Genomic DNA, 16,887 nt, shown 5'->3' on the forward strand with positions numbered 1-16,887 from the left:
GTTTACAGTGGTTTCCTTTACCCTGGCTGAGGACAGGCACATCTCCGAGAGCTGAGCCCAAGGAGACAATTTCATTGTGTCTGGCAGCTCAGCCATGAAAACTCATTCACATGTTCATTTCCTTCCTGAAAGCCATTCCAGATGGGTTCGAGATTGAGTCCCAGCCCTCAGAAGAGCCCATAGAGGGGCAGAACCTACAGCTGAGCTGCAATGCAGACAACTACACCTATGAGAACCTGCAGTGGTATCGGCTGAACCTCTCCAAGCTCCACGATGAAGAGGGCAACCCCCTCGTGCTGGACTGTAAAAACGTCCACCACTATGCCACCAAGATGCAGGGGGAGCTGCGCTTCCAGCCCGACTCCAACGATGCGACCTTGCTGCTCACCATCCCAAACATCTCCCTGGATGAGGAAGGAGATTATGTGTGTGAGGTGCAGAACAGGAAGACTCGGGAGAAACACTGCCATAAGAAATACATCTCTGTGCAGGGTGAGGGTCCACAGGGCTGGCGGGAGTGACAGAGGAGAGCTGGTGCTCTTGCTGCCATCAGCTTCCCAGTCCATCCCCAGGGGAAGCCACACAAGCAAGTTAAACTCAAGGTGGCAAAGGCAGGGCACCTGGGTTCTCAAGACACCCTTCAGCAGGGGTCAGACACCCAAAGCCCCCCAGGAACACAGATATTATTTTGATCAATCAGTTTCCCGTTTTCCCCTCCTCCTCTTTGTGCTGCTCCTCCAGCCCTGGAGATCCCCCGCCTCAAGCAGAACCTGACAGACATTTGGGTGAACGTCAGCGACTCCATAGAGATGCGCTGTAAGGTGGACGGCAACCATGTTCCTGAAATCAGCTGGTACAAAGACGAGAAACTGGTGGAAGAAGTGTCAGGTACAGTGGGCTGGGGGTAGATCACAGGCAGGGCAGTATGTCCAGCAGCAGGAGAGCTGAATACTGCTGGGTTCTGGGAGCTGCTGTGCCCTAATAAAGGCACCTGTTCTCTGAATCAGCCAGATCCTGGTTTTAATCACATTCTGTCCTAATTTGATGCAGTCTCACTGGCCAAGTCTGTGCCCTAGGGCCTGGCTCAACACTGTCTGTGCTTGTGCACATTCAGCTGGAGAGCAGGGAGAGAGAAATCATTAATGTTCTTACTCTCAGCCCAGTGCTTGGCATCTGATTATGCAGAGACTGACCCAGATCTCATGGAAGGAACGTGCAAAGGATCCAGGCAGATTGCAGAGGGGAAAGGAACAGGTTCTGAAGCTGGAGCAGAACTTGACACACCAGATGGACTGTCTGGGCACTGTCCCTATTCAGCACATTCAGTGAGGGATTTTTACCCTCCATACACTGCCTGGGGAAGGCCCCTCCAGGTTATTTCTGGGGCCATCAAGAAAAGAGCCTCTACCAGCTGGTGTGATATCATTCTGACATCTAAAATGAATCAGCCAAAAAATACGAGCCTTATTTTGAGCCTGAGTTCAGTGTACTAATCTTCCCTCCCTGTGAGTGACCACCACATCCCTCTGTGCCTTACAGGGATTGACCTGGCAGACTTCAACCAGAGGCTGAGCATTCAGAGGGTGAGGGAGGAGGATGCTGGGCTCTACCTGTGCAGCGTCTGCAATGCAAAGGGCTGTGTGAACTCCTCAGCCAGCGTCTCCGTGGAAGGTACCAGCAGCCACAACACCCCTGGGGATGTGAAGGGATGGAATAAGAGTTATGGCCAAGCTCCCAGGCATCTTCCCTGTGACAGTGGGAGGTAGTGAAAGCTCCTTGGCCTTGCTGGTGGCATGGTGCTCTCACAGGAGGATCTGTAGTCTAGAGCATGTTTAGTTCGGGCAAACATGTCTCCAATCAACCCACATCCTGATGCAGGCCATAAGGAATGGCTGAGTTGGAGCATGGAATGGGAATCTCTGAAGCTTTGATTTCCCTCCCTTCCCACAGGCTCTGATGACAGGACCAATGTGGAGATTGTCATCCTGATTGGGACTGGAGTTATTGCTGTTTTCTTCTGGATCTTACTTATTCTCATCTTCTGCAACATCAAAAGGGTATGTGACGGTCACTGCCTCAGGCAGCGGGGTGGCATATCAGGGCTTGGGGCAACACCAGTGCTGTGATGTGGGGCTGCATGACAACTCCTGCTAAAGGGAGGTCATTGAGTGATGCTTCCAGTGCTCTCACTGCCAAGGACAGGGTGCTAAGGGCTGTGGTAAAGGAGGTGATGGGGAATGGCCTTTGCTTGAGGGGGTAGCAAGTCAAGGCAGGCAAAGAATCCAAATCCCATCTGGAAGTTAGCTCCCCGGGCAGGGAGGGCACCTCCTGACCCTTTGTGTTGGCTGGTTCCTGCAGCCAGCCCACGCAGACATCAAAACAGGCTACCTCTCCATCATCATGGACCCTGGCGAGGTGCCCTTGGAGGAGCAGTGCGAGTACCTGCCCTATGACTCCAGCAAGTGGGAGTTCCCACGAGACCGCCTGCGCTTAGGTGAGCCAGACCCCCTGCCTCCCTTCATGCTGCAGCCAGGGCTTCCCACCAGCCCTACAAACTCACTCTTCAGGTGTCTTAACACACCTCTGTGTATTTAATGCTTTCTCTCTGCATCCAGAGGCTTCCCATCCTCTTCCCCAGGCTGTCCCTAAAGCCCAGCTGTGCCTGGGAAATCTTTTAAGGTCTGACTGTAGACAGGCCTGAGCCAACTGTAAGCCCAGACTTCCTTAGTGTATCTATACAGGTATTACTGAAAACAGAAGACCCCTGGGCATGGTTTAAAACACATCCCCATATTTTCCAAGTGGGAGTCTGGACAGAACAGCCCAGTTCACAGCAGGTATCCCAAGTTCAGGATTGCATCCATTATTGTTCTCATGTTAAGACACCTACCTGCAGCCTCTTCCCTCTGTCTGGCAGAGTTTAAAGGGCAGCAGGCTACCTTTGAGGCACAGAGCAGTGACATTAGTCCTGGCTGCTGTGCTGCAACGGGTCATTTACCTTTCCCACACACAACAACTTGTTGCTCGAGGGCAACAAGCAGCCCTCACTTCTTCATGGCCTTTTCCTTCCTCTGCTTTGTCCATGCCAGCTCTGTCTCAGTTCCTCCCATCGTCCTTTCTCTTATTCTCACCAACACAGCAAGCAGCCACCTGAAAGGGCACATGTTCCACTCCTTCCTTTTCCTTTATGATGTTTTTTCTTTCTTCTTCCCATGATTTCCTGTTGGGATTTTTGTTTTGCTTCATTCTATTCTGCCTTTTCTGCACCTGCCTTTCTTCACACTTACTCTTCTTGTCCATAGGTAAAGTCCTGGGTCATGGTGCCTTTGGAAAGGTGGTGGAAGCCTCAGCGTTTGGGATCAATAAAAGTAACAGCTGTGAGACTGTAGCCGTCAAAATGCTGAAAGGTATGTGAACAGTGAAACAAAACATGAAATGTGTGTAGACAGCAATGAATGAGGCTTTCAAGGAACATTCACCCTGTAAATGCCTGTCTTTTCAATGGCTTCTTGGCCTACAATGGCTTCTTAGCCTCAACACAGTTGATCCTCTTTGGCTCCATTCAGCTTCACTGGGAAGCTGAAGTGGCAGAACAGACAGCAAAGACTTGGGGAACTCAGCTTTCAAGGAAATTTAGCTGTCTGCAAAGGCAAAGAATGCAGTCTGTCTCAAAGGATGAACAAGAATCCAAATCCCCTCTTTGGCAGGTCACTGAAAAAAGTGTGGCTCCCAATTGCCTTCTTCCAAATGTGCCTGTATTTTGTGTTTATGGGCCAGATCCAGAGCTGGGTAAGGAAGCAGGTTGCAGCTCTTATCCATCTCTGAGGGCTAAATTGGCTTTGCACTGAAAGCCTGGTCTATCCAGAGTTTGATTTTGAACTTTTATAGCCATGCTTTCAGAAAGGGATCCAAAACATTATTCTGTAATTTGGCACCAAACAAAACACTGAGGCAGTCTCTGGCCAGAAGTAGCCTGTACATAGAAATTGTGTCATGGCTCATCTGAACAGTATTTACTGTTGTAAGTGTACAGGTCATCTGCACAGCAGAGGGGAGCTTGATGTGCTAGGTTGCTTTACAGTTCTTTGAGGCAAGGCTCTCACTTGGCCATCAGCTGCAGCTCAAGAGAGTGCTTCTGTCTCTCAGGCTAAATTTTCAAACTCTCAAGTAAATCAAAATGCATATGGGGAGGCTGAGAAGTATGAAAAAGGCACAGAAACCAGAGAACACACCCTGAGGGTAAAACAAAGGGTCAAGAATTGATGTGAACTGGACACTTGAGAGAAGATGTGGTACAGAGAGATGGCAGGAGCATGACACTATGTTTTCTATTGAAGAGGAATCATCAAAAGGTATCTGAATTTGAGTTGAGACAGCTCCTATCTTCAATTGTGATGAAAAGAATCAGATGTCTTTTGTTCCTAATTTTCTTTCAAATTGTTTCATGGCTCGTTATCTCTGTTTGGAGGCCAAAAGGGCAGAGATTCAAACGGGTGCATCCCAGTGAAAGTCTCAAGTGATGTTTTCCACTGCACAACTATCATAAAGAAAAATCTCTTGGGCACAGATTGTGTTGTCCTTTGTTCTGGGTCCCTGCACTTACAGAGAGCACCCTACGTGTTACAGCAGGGATCCTGGGATCTCCAGACAAGGCTCAACATTTCATGTGGGAACATGCAATAACAAAATGTACAAGGCTTTGAGGTCACAGCAAGACTCACATTAACACACTGCTAGAGAAGGGTGGTGAGGAGGAATGAAAAGCTGTGATGAGGTGTCATGACATGGTTCATGTGTTTCCAGAGGGGGCTACTGCAAGTGAGCACAAGGCACTGATGTCAGAGCTGAAGATCCTCATTCACATCGGGAATCACCTCAACGTGGTGAATTTGCTGGGTGCCTGTACCAAACCAAATGGTAAATATCCCAGGGTAGCAGGCTGTTCCTGCTCCTAAAAATCAGAGCTTGTCCCCTGTGTCTTTTTGCTGTCCACTTGTGTGATCACAGGGACTTGTGGAGAAGTTATTACTGTGTTTGTGTGCATTTGGAGCAAATGTCACAGCTCAGCATGGCTGCACATAACACAAGTTGTGGCAAATTGTGACCAACTCAAGCCCTTACCTCTTGCCCTAACCTTTGGTCTCTTCTCACCAGGTCCACTCATGGTTATTGTTGAGTTCTGCAAGTATGGAAACCTCTCCAACTACCTGCGGACTAAGAGGGAAGGATTCAGTCCTTACAGGGTGAGTAGATTCCTTTGCCACTAGGGACCTGTCCCATGTCTAGGGAAGGAAGATGTGCAGCCTAATCCATACTCTGACAATGTGACAAAGATACCCTCTGTCCCTTTTCCTGCGATGGTAGATGCTTCCAGGCCAGAATTACAATTTATGAACAGGAAGAGACTGTGCAGCTCATGGGTGCAGGGGTTACAGTGTGCATTGCCTGATGAGGGTCTTGGTTTGGTCCCTTGCCAGGAGAAGTCTCCCAGGCTGCGTATTCAGGTGCAGTCCATCGTGGAGGCTGTGAGAGCAGACAGGAGGAGCCGCTCTGGGACCAGTGACAGCGCCATCTTCCATCGCTTCCTGATGCACAAGAGCCGTACAGCACTGCCCATCCAGGAAGGTAACACTCCAGCCTTGGCAGCAAGCTCCTCACCTGGACCATCAAAGCTATGCCAGACTTGGCTAGCTTGGGGAATGGGCAGGGAATATCAGTGAGGAGCAGGAACCCACCCTTGGAACCGAGCACTGTTGCATGCAGTTCCCTGAACAGGGCTATTGTATCATCTGTTGTCTCTTGTAATAGACACCAGAAACCCAGAAAGGAGAATTAAATCCCTTTGGATATTTTAGCCTGAAGAAAAGAGAACTGAGGGGGATCTTGTTGAGTCCTCCCTAGGACAGAAATAATGAGCTGACCTTCAAAGCTCTTTCCAGTCCTGTTCCCTACAACTCTGTCACACTGACATGTGATGGAGGCTGGACTCTTTCTCCTCACACTTGAGCAGGTTCCTGCCTTGTGCCTTCTGCCACCTAAGCAGAAAATCTTAGAGGGGAGCCGATTACTCCAGTTAGGACTGAGGACTAACTGTATTTCACTGAAAAACTGGCTGTATCCTGCACTCCTGGAGAGAGGCAAAGAGGACAACAGATCACCAATTGTCTAATCATTTTCTGTTACTTCTGAACAGTGGATGACTTGTGGCAAAGTCCCTTGACGATGGAAGACCTCATCTGCTACAGCTTCCAGGTAGCACGTGGCATGGAATTCCTGGCATCCCGAAAGGTGAGTTCAGGCTTTGCTCACCTGATCTTCTGTGCGTAAGAGAGATGAGAGAGACCTGACTACAGCCACCTTTCAGGTGACTCACAGGGAGATTCAGTGATCTGCCTCACACTCCTTAGGAAATCTGAGACAGACGTGTGTACATAAAGCTGGGAAATCAGTTCTCTTGCATTTCAACCTCTCCTTAACAATCCCTTTTTGAAATTTTTATCTTTAGCTTCTTCCCATTTCTACCATTCCCCCATTAGAGCTCAGGCTTATGGGGGAAGGGAGATGCTGTACACTTTCTGATTATGGTTTCTCTCCCTCTTATTTTGCTCCTTCCTCTTTGTGTGCCCTCAGTGTATCCATAGAGACCTGGCAGCTCGCAATATCCTGCTGTCAGAAAACAACGTGGTAAAGATCTGTGACTTCGGTCTGGCCAGGGACATCTACAAGGACCCCGACTATGTCAGGAAAGGCAGTGTGAGTGCCATTTTTTCAAGCCTTTTACAGATTAGGCCCCTATGGTGAAAAGATGAAAAAGCAGGAGTGAAATTACTTGCATGGGTGGGACAAAAAGCCATTGGACCAATGACACATCCTGTCCTCCTCCACCAGCAGATCTCTGTCTCCTTCCTTCTGCCCCTCAGCCTGTCATTAACTTACTCTTCCTTATGCTCTTTCATCCCCCTTTCAATGTTTCTGACCTAACCAATTCCTCCATTGAGAGAGGACTTGGGCTTTTGGTTCTGATTTCCTTCCATCCATTTCATCCCTTTTCTACAAGAAGGGCTGTCCTGGGACATGTTCTCAACTGAACATTTGTGCCTTGCCTCTCGCTCCTGCAGGCCCGTCTCCCACTGAAGTGGATGGCTCCAGAAAGCATCTTCGACAAGGTCTACACTACCCAGAGTGATGTCTGGTCTTTTGGGGTCCTTCTCTGGGAAATCTTCTCACTAGGTGAGTGCTAATGAGGGTCTCGTGCTGCTGAGGGAGACACCCCTACCCACGTAGCAGTTTGTGGGTGAGTCTGTGCAGGACAGACATTCTGAAGCACATCTAAGGACTGATGGGAAGCAACATTGGTGTAGAGAAATAAAATATGGAGGCCATATCCACCCATGAACAGAGTGGTGGGGACACAGGCATGCAGAGGTGGCCTCCAGCTCACTGAGGCAGAGAAGCCTGACCCAGGCAGCACCAAGGATTGGGCTGTGTATGAGTAGTAACCAGACCTCTCCGTGTTCTGGGATGAAGGGGAGTCTCAAAAAGGCAGTCTCAAAAGGACTGGTTTCTGATGGCACATTTCATGTACCCATCCTTCTCTGAACCTTTTTTAGGGGCATCTCCATATCCTGGAGTCCAGATCAATGAGGAGTTCTGCCAGAGGCTCAAAGATGGTACCAGGATGAGAGCCCCAGAGTATGCCACAGCAGAGATGTGAGTCAGAAACCTCAAGGATTCCAGCACTGGTCAGAGCAGAGGCCTCTGTGGGAGGGCAGAAACCTAGCAGATCCCAGCATAGAGCAGAACAGGCCCCTCTGTGGGATGCAGACCTTTAGCCGGGGTAGGCAATGAGCCAACACATCCTTCAGTCTAGGCCACTGCCTGTAGAGCAAGGCAGATGGGTTCTGATCATGGCTCTCTAGGTGTCCTTGCATGCCCATGCTGGGCTGGGTCTGTAAATGAGCACTCTGCTTTCCTGCTCTGAAGGGTATCAGAGGGGTCTGACTTAGCTCCTTGTTCCCTGTTACAGTAACTGGATAACAAACCAACACCCTGCCAGTAAGTCCACCTGGCCAGAGTACTGGGGGGGAACAAGGTTTCCTTCACAGTGCAGGAACTGGCTGTTCCAGTGGGCACCATGTGGGTGGGAGCTGTGGAGTGGGGCAGGAGGGGATTTCTGTGGTGTAAAACAAGCATCTGTTATTGGCAGCTACCGTATAATGCTGAGTTGCTGGCACGGTGACCCCAAGGAGAGACCGACTTTCTCTGACCTTGTGGAGATACTGGGGAACCTTCTTCAGGAAAACGTCCAGCAGGTGAAAACCTCTCTGTGTCCCTGCTCTGCTCTAGACAGCTCTTTCTTCTGTCATCACCAGCTCCCTCACTGTGCCCTCAGATGACTCCATGGTCACTGCAATACCTTTGTGTAGGCCACAGAGATTCCTGGGTCAGAGGTCTATTTCCCAGAGCTGTTGGAGAACTCATTTCTGCAACAGCCTTTTAGCTGCATCCGCATAAAACTCTGCTTCTTGCAGGGCAGAAGCCTTCTCCGTCGTCATCCTAGTACTTCCATCCTAATCCCCAGATGATTATTTGAAATTCTTCAGCTGAGTCAAGGCCCTGGTACTTCTGCCTCTTACACGCCTGCATAATGAAAACCAGGACTTGACCAGGGTTTCTGAAACTCTGTCCTCAGATTGAAATGTCAGGGCCATGTGAAGTAAACAACTGTTACATTACAGCAATCAGTAATACAGATTTCTTTGAATGTATTGCTAATCACTTCCATGTGGTAACTCACCAGGACATTTGACTGTGTTGAACGTGCAGCTCTGATTTTAACTTTTTCTTGATGTTCCCTTTCAGAAAATGATAGCTAAATGCTTGAGTACTTTCTCATCCTGACGTTCCTGGCTTTAACCTTTCAGCACTGGTTCCCAGTACAGGCATGACTAAGCCACAAATGACATTACTCTGGAGCACAGTACTCTGTCCATGTAAACTGGAGAATTATGGGATTATTATGGGCAGTTGTTTTCCTGCTCACACACACCTCCATGCATCATTCACAGCTACTTAACACAAAGGTCACAGAAATTTCCAGCCAGATATTTTGTCCTAGAGAAATAAAATTTATAAAACAGAAATTTTCCTTCCCAGCTCTGACAGCTTCTGCCTGTGGAGCCCTTTCTTGTGGGAAAGTCCTCCCCTTCTTGTAAGGCCATTTACTTCTTGTAAGGCCATTTACTGTTCTTCCTACCAGGAAGGGAAAGATTACATCCCGCTGAATGACTCTCACAGCTCAGAAGATGACGGTTTCTCCCAGGTGCCTTCCTCTGCCCAGCAAAACTCAGATGAAGAGGACTTTGACATGAGGATACGCTGCCACAGCCTAGCAGCAAGGTGAATCCCATCCAAAAAGGGCAGAGAGAGCACAGCAGGCAGCAAAAAGCCTGACTCGTAAGGGGACCAGAGGGATATGGGGAGAACCCAGATGTTTGGAAAATCACAGGTGATAATGAGTGACCCAAGCATTTAGGCCATAGCTTCTTGCTTATAAAAGCAAAATTACTTTATTTTGCTCATGAGGAAGTGCTGATTTGTAAGCCTATCACATTCCTTCTTCTCCTCCAGCTATGCTGCCAGAGTATCATGTAAGGAGCTTCATCCTATCTGTACCTAACTGACCCAAACAATTAGTCCCAGGCCTCTCCTCTCTGGCAAACTGATAATTTGATGCCTGGGATCTATATGACATTTTCTGCTTATCTCGTATGGAGAGGTTATTGGGGCCTGATTTAGTCAGTCTAGTCTCCTCTGCAGAAGTATTATGGGGTTAAGAGGTCTAAGGTGACCCCATTAGCCTCCCCAAATCTACCATTTGGGTCATCCTCCTCCCTGCATACTTTGGTTGCACAGTGAGGAGGTTGAGTTCAGGTCCTGTTCATTCAGGACATTGACTCTTGCCTTTACTGAATACTGTATGCTTTTGTTTGCAGATACTACAACTGTGTTTCGTTCCCTGGTTGTTTGACGGGAGGAAATCAGATCAGGTGTCCATCCAGGATAAAGACATTTGAAGAGTTTCCCATGACACACACAATGTACAAAGCACACCCGGTGAGTACCATCTGAGCGGATATGGGCAGGGGGCAGTCTTTTCTGACACCTTTACTGTTAAGACTGTGGAAGGAAGATCACTCCTACCTTATGTCAGTCTGTCTGTGTCATTCCTGTTTGGTCCATCCAGTCCTATGCACATTCATTTCTTCATCTGGCACACAGGGGTTTCTCTCCAGCACAGTTCACACTGCCTTAGCGGGAAACAAGGAGGTTAGATATGCAAACGGGGGGACTATAAAGGACCTCAGAGAAGAGCCTGCTCTTCACCCTCTCAAATCTGTGAACACAGCCTGGTTAAGCACACTGAAACCCTGCCAGGACTCGATAAACCTGGAGTGCTTATCTGCAGCTCCTGTATCTTGATCCACGTGGCAGTGTGCACAAGGGACCCTCCAGGTCTCTCTGAACTGGACTAGTACTGATATTTCCTCTAGCAGCAGAACTGAAGTCATACCTTAGTCTCAGAGGAAAATATCACCTCTCACAGATTTGATGGTAATACATCTTCCAGACAGGGAGTACTCTTTTTTTAATCCCCAAAAATGGCACTGGACTAAGCACACAAATCATAACTTTTTATGTGCTGCTTTTAAGAAGGTACCTAAGAAAATCAGATTCAGCAAAACTATGGAGCATGCTGGTAAAGTGCTCCTACCCCTTCTTCCCCATCACACATGATCTCATCTCCTGAATGATTTCTCCTTCCTTCCCACTCTGACCAGTTGACAAGGACATTACTGATAACTCCTGTTGCTTCCTTCCAGGACAATCAGACAGACAGTGGGATGGTTCTGGCATCTGAGGAATTTGAGAGGATAGAAAACCGACACAGAAAAGAAGGTGGATTCAGGTACTCCTTAAGCCTAGTCACTGAGGCCTCCCTGCTGCCAAATGCAGTGAGACCAGGAGGCAGCTCCTGGTATCTCCCCATAGGCTGCACTGCATGGAGCTTTCAGCTTTCAGATAAGTCCATGTACTCCTTAATGAGAGGCAAAACACAGGAAGAACAGACAAGCCTGCTGTTTTCTAGGGTTTAAAAATACAAACTGTGCCCATCAATGAGAATGTGCCTGTTAAGATAATGAGGCACAGTGGAGTGACGGTGATAATGCAACTGTTAATGCTTATTGACATTTTCTGGTGAAATATATCAGGGCCTGCTCAAGCAGTGGCAGATGGAATGGGCAATAGCTATGTGGCTGCCACCTTCCTCCCTCAGCCCTGACCCATGGGGTACAGAACCCTGATGTAGTGGTGCAAGGATGGGACAGGCCTTAGGAATTCCCACAGGCTGCATGGGGTCAGGCAAGTTGAGCTGGCACTCTCAGAGCTGAGGATGTTATGGATGATTATGTCCTTGACCCAGGCTTTGAAACTGGGTGAGAACCCATGCAGCTCATCTCTGCCAGAGCAGGCTGAGACCTTGTCTCTGTGACAGTGTGTTGAGCAAACCATGTCACCTCATACATAGACAAGGCCAGTCCCAAGCCTCTTCCTCACCTCATCTGCCTCCCAACATCAGATTGGACTGGTCATTGTCTTTTCTCTTAGCCATAGCCCTGCAGCCTTTCTGTTCTTGTATCAAACTGTCTCCTGCTTCTTGTCCTTTTCCTCTTTTCCCTAAGGCATTTTCCTGTTGTCTCCTACACCTGGTGTCCCATCTCCTGGAAAACACTACTCTTAAACCTCTCCTTGAACGTGTCCCTGCCCTTGTTCTTGTGATTTCTTGCCAGTCACCCGGTATTGTCAGGCACTGATTGAGATGGGACATATGATTTCTGTCCACATCATCATCATCTTCCTTTGTTTCCTTTCCCCCATCCTGGCAGTTGGTTTGTATCAATTTCTGTTATTCCTGCCAGGTCTAGAAGCAATTAAGGCAATGTCTCTTGTCTCTCCCTACTCATTGGGATCCCAACCCTTCCCTGTATCTAGAAAGTATCCCAAAAGGTATCTAGAAGAGCTGAAATAAACGTGCCAGGTTATGTGTGGATTTGGGTTAGGGCAAAGCAAAGGGTTTAGAGCAAGGCCTGGTTTTGTGCTTTGAAATGGAAGTCCAAATCCATTCCTGACCCTGTCTCTGCCACATGTATTAGAAGAAGAGATTTTCTGAAACTGGGATCTCTCTAAGCAGGACAGAGGTTTTCTAGGAGTGCCAAGGTTAATTCTCTGTGTCTCTCTCCCTCACAGCAGTAAAGGGCCCAGTCGAACCGTGGAGCTGTCAGGGGAACAGTCAGACCTGCGGGGCAGATGTCGGCCATCGTACGGGTCCCAAGTCGGAGGCCAGACTTTTTACAACAGTGAATATGGGGAGCTGTCGGAACACTCTGAGGATGGCAGCTGCACCCCACCTGGAGAAGGGGCCAGTCCCCCCACTCTCCACACTTCCTTCTTTTCTGAGCAGTACTAACGGCACCAGGCCCTGGAGGCCAAGGTCCTCCAGGCACGGCATCAGGGTCACTCAGAGCTTCTCCTTCAACCTATGCCCAAAACCAACAGGGAACCTACCCCAAACAGATGGGGAACACTGATGTCCTTGGAACCACAGCATGAACCACGCAGCACCTCCAGCTGCAGCTTCCCTGTGCCACGACTGGAGAGAGCACCTCACTGATTCCTCATGTTTCTTTTATTCCTGCACCTCAGACAGATGCATTCTGCCAGAGAGTGGGTGCCTGTGCTCAGCACTATGGCACCTTCTGCCTAACATCCAGCCTCCGCTCAGATCGGATTCCCATTCAGAAAGCCCATTTCAGGTCAGATATAAATAGATCTGCCTTAGTCTCAAGTTTCTTCCTGGTGTGCAGCCTGAATGTTTTTCCTTGGATTGCTTCCTCCTCCCCTCATCATGATGTCAGCTGCTGAGCTGTGGAGCAGAATCAAAGGGAAGAAATCCCTAGTGGTATTAACAACAAGAGCAGGACATTTTAAAGAGGTGTCCAGAGAGATCCTGAGGGATCTTTGTAAATGTTCATGCATGCTGCTCATCCTGAGTAGGTGCCAGCCTCTCCATCTCCTCTGCAAGCAATACCCACACTCCTCTCATCTCTGCGGGGGGGAAACCTGCCACTCTGCCTTATCACTAGAATTATTTTAGCCATCTCAACACAGCTAGTGCTGAGTAGGTCATCAGCTGATGGCTAAAGTGCTTCCGGTGAGATAAACAGCAATTTTTTGCAGGCCTTGTGCAAAACAGGTTCTTTTATGATCTCTGCTGGGAGCAGGTTATTCACAGGTCTGCTGCTTTTGCCTTCCCCTTCTCCCAGAATGGTGCTGAGATCATTTGTTGCTTGAGTGAGAAATTAAAGCAAAGCTAGGTTAATTTGAGCTGGCTTCTAAACATAGAGTTTGCTGGGAGGAAAAAGATCAAAAGGGCAGGGAGTGAAATGTTTATTTTCAAGCTGCTGCAAAGCATTTTGGAAACAATGGAAGGAACAGTGCTCCAGCAATAAGGTGCTCTGGGTTGCATGCCCTTGTGTGTTGACATCACTGAACACATGGAACCCAGCACCTGGCCAGGGTTCAAGCCCTGATTCTCCTGGATGGACAGTTCTGCACCACGACCTTTCCTGTCTCCCAAGTTCCCTGATTCAAAGGAGGCACTCTCTACCCAGCAGATTCCTCTCCAGTTTATTTTGCAGAGCTTCCAGCAGAGCATACCTGAGTCCAGAGGATTAAGAAATGTTTATTTGCTGAGAAAACATCTCCTCACTTTAGTCTTTGTTTCTAAGGGATACCACGTGAATTCAGAGCTCTGGGGAACCTCCGCAGCCCCTCTCTATAGATTTCTGTACTGCTGCCTCACCACTTCCCACCTACTTCTTTCTATCCTGCTCCCAATCCAAGAGCTCAGCCACAGAGCATGGTTACATCACTGCCTCAGGAGTCTGGGTGAAAAGGCTTATTTGAACAGCTTGTCATCATCTCGTCTCCCACATGCCCATGGCTGGCAGCGCTCTGTGCACCAGGACATCTCAGCACCAGGGAATTACTGCTTGTGGGCCACACCTCTGTCACAGAGCCAAGGGTTTGGACTCATAAAACTGTGTTTCCTGCCAGATGTACAGCTTTCCCAAACTGTATTTCTTTTCCAGCAGAGGGTTTTACGCGTTTCCCGACGTAAGCCTGTGAGTCCTTATGGAAGATGTTGCCAAGTCTTAATTATAGTTCTCCACACAAGTGTAATGGGGAGATTTATTTAACACATGGGAAAAGCATGCCTGTCATTCAGATTCTCTAAGCCTGTGCAGCTCGTTCAATGTTCCACTCCCTTTTTGTGTCAGCAGGATGACACGGCTGCAATTTCCATGGCAAAAGAGAGGCACAAAACTAGACCAGCTTGAGCCAAACTGGCTCAGGATACGGAGTTGGAAACTGCATATGACAATGAATTCCCTGACTTCTACTGGTGTCCCCTGAAGCTGCCAGGAATTTAAGCATCTTTAAGTAATTGTTACGACTCAGTAAGAATCCTCTGGCAGGAGCTGCTGGAGAGCCAGGACAAGGAAGTAGGACAACAAACAGGGTGTAGGCCAGATCAAATTCTCCTGCCCTCATCTTGCCCTGCTTTTTGAACTGGTGGTTCCTTTGGCAGAAGGAAGGCTGCATGTGACTTGTGTTGCTAGAGGTTTCCACTGGCATTGATGGTGATGACCAGCTGAGTTAAATTCAGGCTGCTTGCTGGGTGATGTGCATCCATAGGATCCAGAGTCTCTTACTTCCATCACTCCATGAAGAGTTCTCTGCCTGGAAACAGCCCCATCTGAGACAGGGCGCAAGAAAGAGGACTACAAACAAAATAATAGTTAAAAAAACAGAATTTCAAAGTAGCTGTAAGTCCCTGACCATATGTAAGGGATAGGTATGTGCCAGCAAAGAATGACATTTGCTCGGCAGTGGCAGGATTCCTCATCAGAAAGGTGACAGGGGCATCTTAGTGCCCAGGCTGGTTGTCAGCATGGACATCCAGCCAGTACAGCTGCACTTTTTCTCTAGGTTTAGCTGTAAATTGCTCACAAGCATCCTTGTGGAGAAGGGTTGTTAAAACCATTGTTAACGATCTCCTGCTTCATCCTGGGGAAAACACTTCTGTGTCATCTGATTTTTGAACATTCAACTCCACAGAAGTTTATTTTCTCTCTCTTGCACCATCTAGATGGGGGGTGGAATAAGATCCTATTGTGTCTGTGTCAACAGCATTGCATGAACAATGCAGCCTGATCAGAGCAAAAGCTGGCTCCTCTTCAGACACTCCTGCTGATGAAGAACAACTGTAGTGTGGGAGATTGAAGAGCTGTTGAGACAATTGTACTTTTGCTCTCTAAAGGTATACTTAAATTAGATGTGCAAACCTGATAACCCTTCCCACCCCCTTGAATTATTTCTGGCTTTTTATTTTTACAGTCTCCAGATAAGCATGAAGTGAAGCTGGTCTGTTTTGGTTTTAAGATATGAGACAGGAATGTTGTCTATCTTTCTACAGCATCAAGGGAGTATTTCAATGTTTAAAACCCAGGTTTTGATACTTGTGCCTGCTTTGTTCACAATGCATTCTCTGTTTTGTTTTTTGTTTTGTTTGGGCTTCTTAACGGAACTCAACATTGAAGCTAAGCTATTCATCATCATCATCACCTTCCTTTAAAATGGCTGCTTCCACTCTATGCTCAGTCTCTTTCCTTTACAAAGTGTTGGTGTTGAGAGGACATTCCTCCTTCCTGAAAACAAAGTGTTGGGTCCCCTACTTGCAAATACATGTGTCTCTGAAGAAAAAACTGTTTATCAAGTAACACTACATTTATATTGCAATATTTTCGCCTGGTACCTGTTGTTGCTCTAGCAGCATTCAATGTTTCAGTGGGCTGCCTTTGAAGCAAGTAGGCTAAAACAGGGGTTATGTGTGAGTACAAAGCATGGTCTGTGTGTGTGTGAGCGTGCTGTGGGTGAATGTGTGGGTATTTGCATGTGAGTTTTCCTACCAGTGAGCGTATGTGAGTGATTGTAACTCACGTTGAGTCTAGTCTCTGGAAGTTCACGGTTATATATCAAACCAGTTAGAACACTGCTTCCTTTCCTCTCCTACTATAGTACTTGTTATCCTTTGTCATTAAGAGTTTTGTTGTAATATCTAAATGTGAAAATGAATAAAGTCATAACTGGCAGCTGCTCTCTGGTTCCTGGGGCCATCTCTGCCCCTGGGGCAGCCCAGCCCCAGCCCAAGCCATCAGCACATTTTGGGTTTATTATTTTTACTTTTGTGTCTGTTTGCATTTCCCCGCATCCTCTCAGAAACAGCTGGATCTTGTGGCATGTCCATCCAGGATGAAACTCTGGCTTTTCTCATGGTGAAGTTGCATATTCTCTTTGGTTAAGCTCACTGGCAGAAGCAAACACAGCACTCAGCCCTTGCCCCAGACCCACAAACCTTCCCTGCCACCTCGGCCCTGGGGGTGTCACCCCTGGCGATCTCCAGCCTTCCTGTCTTCATCCACCACAGCAGAGGAACCAGAGACCCCCGGACCCCCCTTCTCCTCAGGGAATCAAACCCTTCCTGGACGCCCTTTCTCAAGGCAATAACAGCCCCCAGACTCCCCTTCTCCTCAGCACATCAATCCCCCCCGGACCCCTCTTCTTCTAAGGGCACCCAACTCCGCCTCGGACGCCCGTTCCCCTCATGGCACCGATCCCCGGACCGGAGCCCCTTGTCATTCTGGCACCAAATTCCCTCCCAGTTCCTTACCCCTCATGGCACCAGACCCCCGGAGCCCCTTG

General features: G+C 48.3%; 1 protein-coding gene across 2 annotated transcripts in view; it reads left to right on the forward strand.

Annotated features, from left to right (window-relative positions):
* FLT4 (fms related receptor tyrosine kinase 4) overlaps nucleotides 1–16,296 on the forward strand; it is a 57,690-nt gene extending 41,394 nt beyond the window's left edge. Inside the window, exons 13-30 of one of the 2 annotated variants that reach the window (XM_014253184.2) lie at nucleotides 133–492; nucleotides 742–888; nucleotides 1,540–1,671; nucleotides 1,951–2,057; nucleotides 2,359–2,494; nucleotides 3,303–3,407; nucleotides 4,804–4,917; nucleotides 5,155–5,243; nucleotides 5,478–5,625; nucleotides 6,194–6,288; nucleotides 6,631–6,753; nucleotides 7,119–7,230; nucleotides 7,611–7,710; nucleotides 8,207–8,312; nucleotides 9,260–9,399; nucleotides 9,996–10,116; nucleotides 10,884–10,969; nucleotides 12,310–16,296. In XM_014253184.2, coding sequence (XP_014108659.2) covers nucleotides 133–492; nucleotides 742–888; nucleotides 1,540–1,671; nucleotides 1,951–2,057; nucleotides 2,359–2,494; nucleotides 3,303–3,407; nucleotides 4,804–4,917; nucleotides 5,155–5,243; nucleotides 5,478–5,625; nucleotides 6,194–6,288; nucleotides 6,631–6,753; nucleotides 7,119–7,230; nucleotides 7,611–7,710; nucleotides 8,207–8,312; nucleotides 9,260–9,399; nucleotides 9,996–10,116; nucleotides 10,884–10,969; nucleotides 12,310–12,529 — 2,441 coding nt within the window. In that variant the 3' untranslated portion in view covers nucleotides 12,530–16,296. The remainder of the gene's footprint in view (nucleotides 1–132; nucleotides 493–741; nucleotides 889–1,539; nucleotides 1,672–1,950; nucleotides 2,058–2,358; nucleotides 2,495–3,302; nucleotides 3,408–4,803; nucleotides 4,918–5,154; nucleotides 5,244–5,477; nucleotides 5,626–6,193; nucleotides 6,289–6,630; nucleotides 6,754–7,118; nucleotides 7,231–7,610; nucleotides 7,711–8,206; nucleotides 8,313–9,259; nucleotides 9,400–9,995; nucleotides 10,117–10,883; nucleotides 10,970–12,309) is intronic. The other variant, XM_014253185.2, reaches the window with a different exon arrangement.
* Nucleotides 16,297–16,887: the final 591 nt, after the last annotated feature.

Source organism: Pseudopodoces humilis, chromosome 17 (genome assembly GCF_049639895.1).
Source record: "Pseudopodoces humilis isolate 2021_Gansu_Grassland_sample_001 chromosome 17, ASM4963989v1, whole genome shotgun sequence".
Classification (NCBI taxonomy): Eukaryota; Metazoa; Chordata; class Aves; order Passeriformes; family Paridae; genus Pseudopodoces; species Pseudopodoces humilis.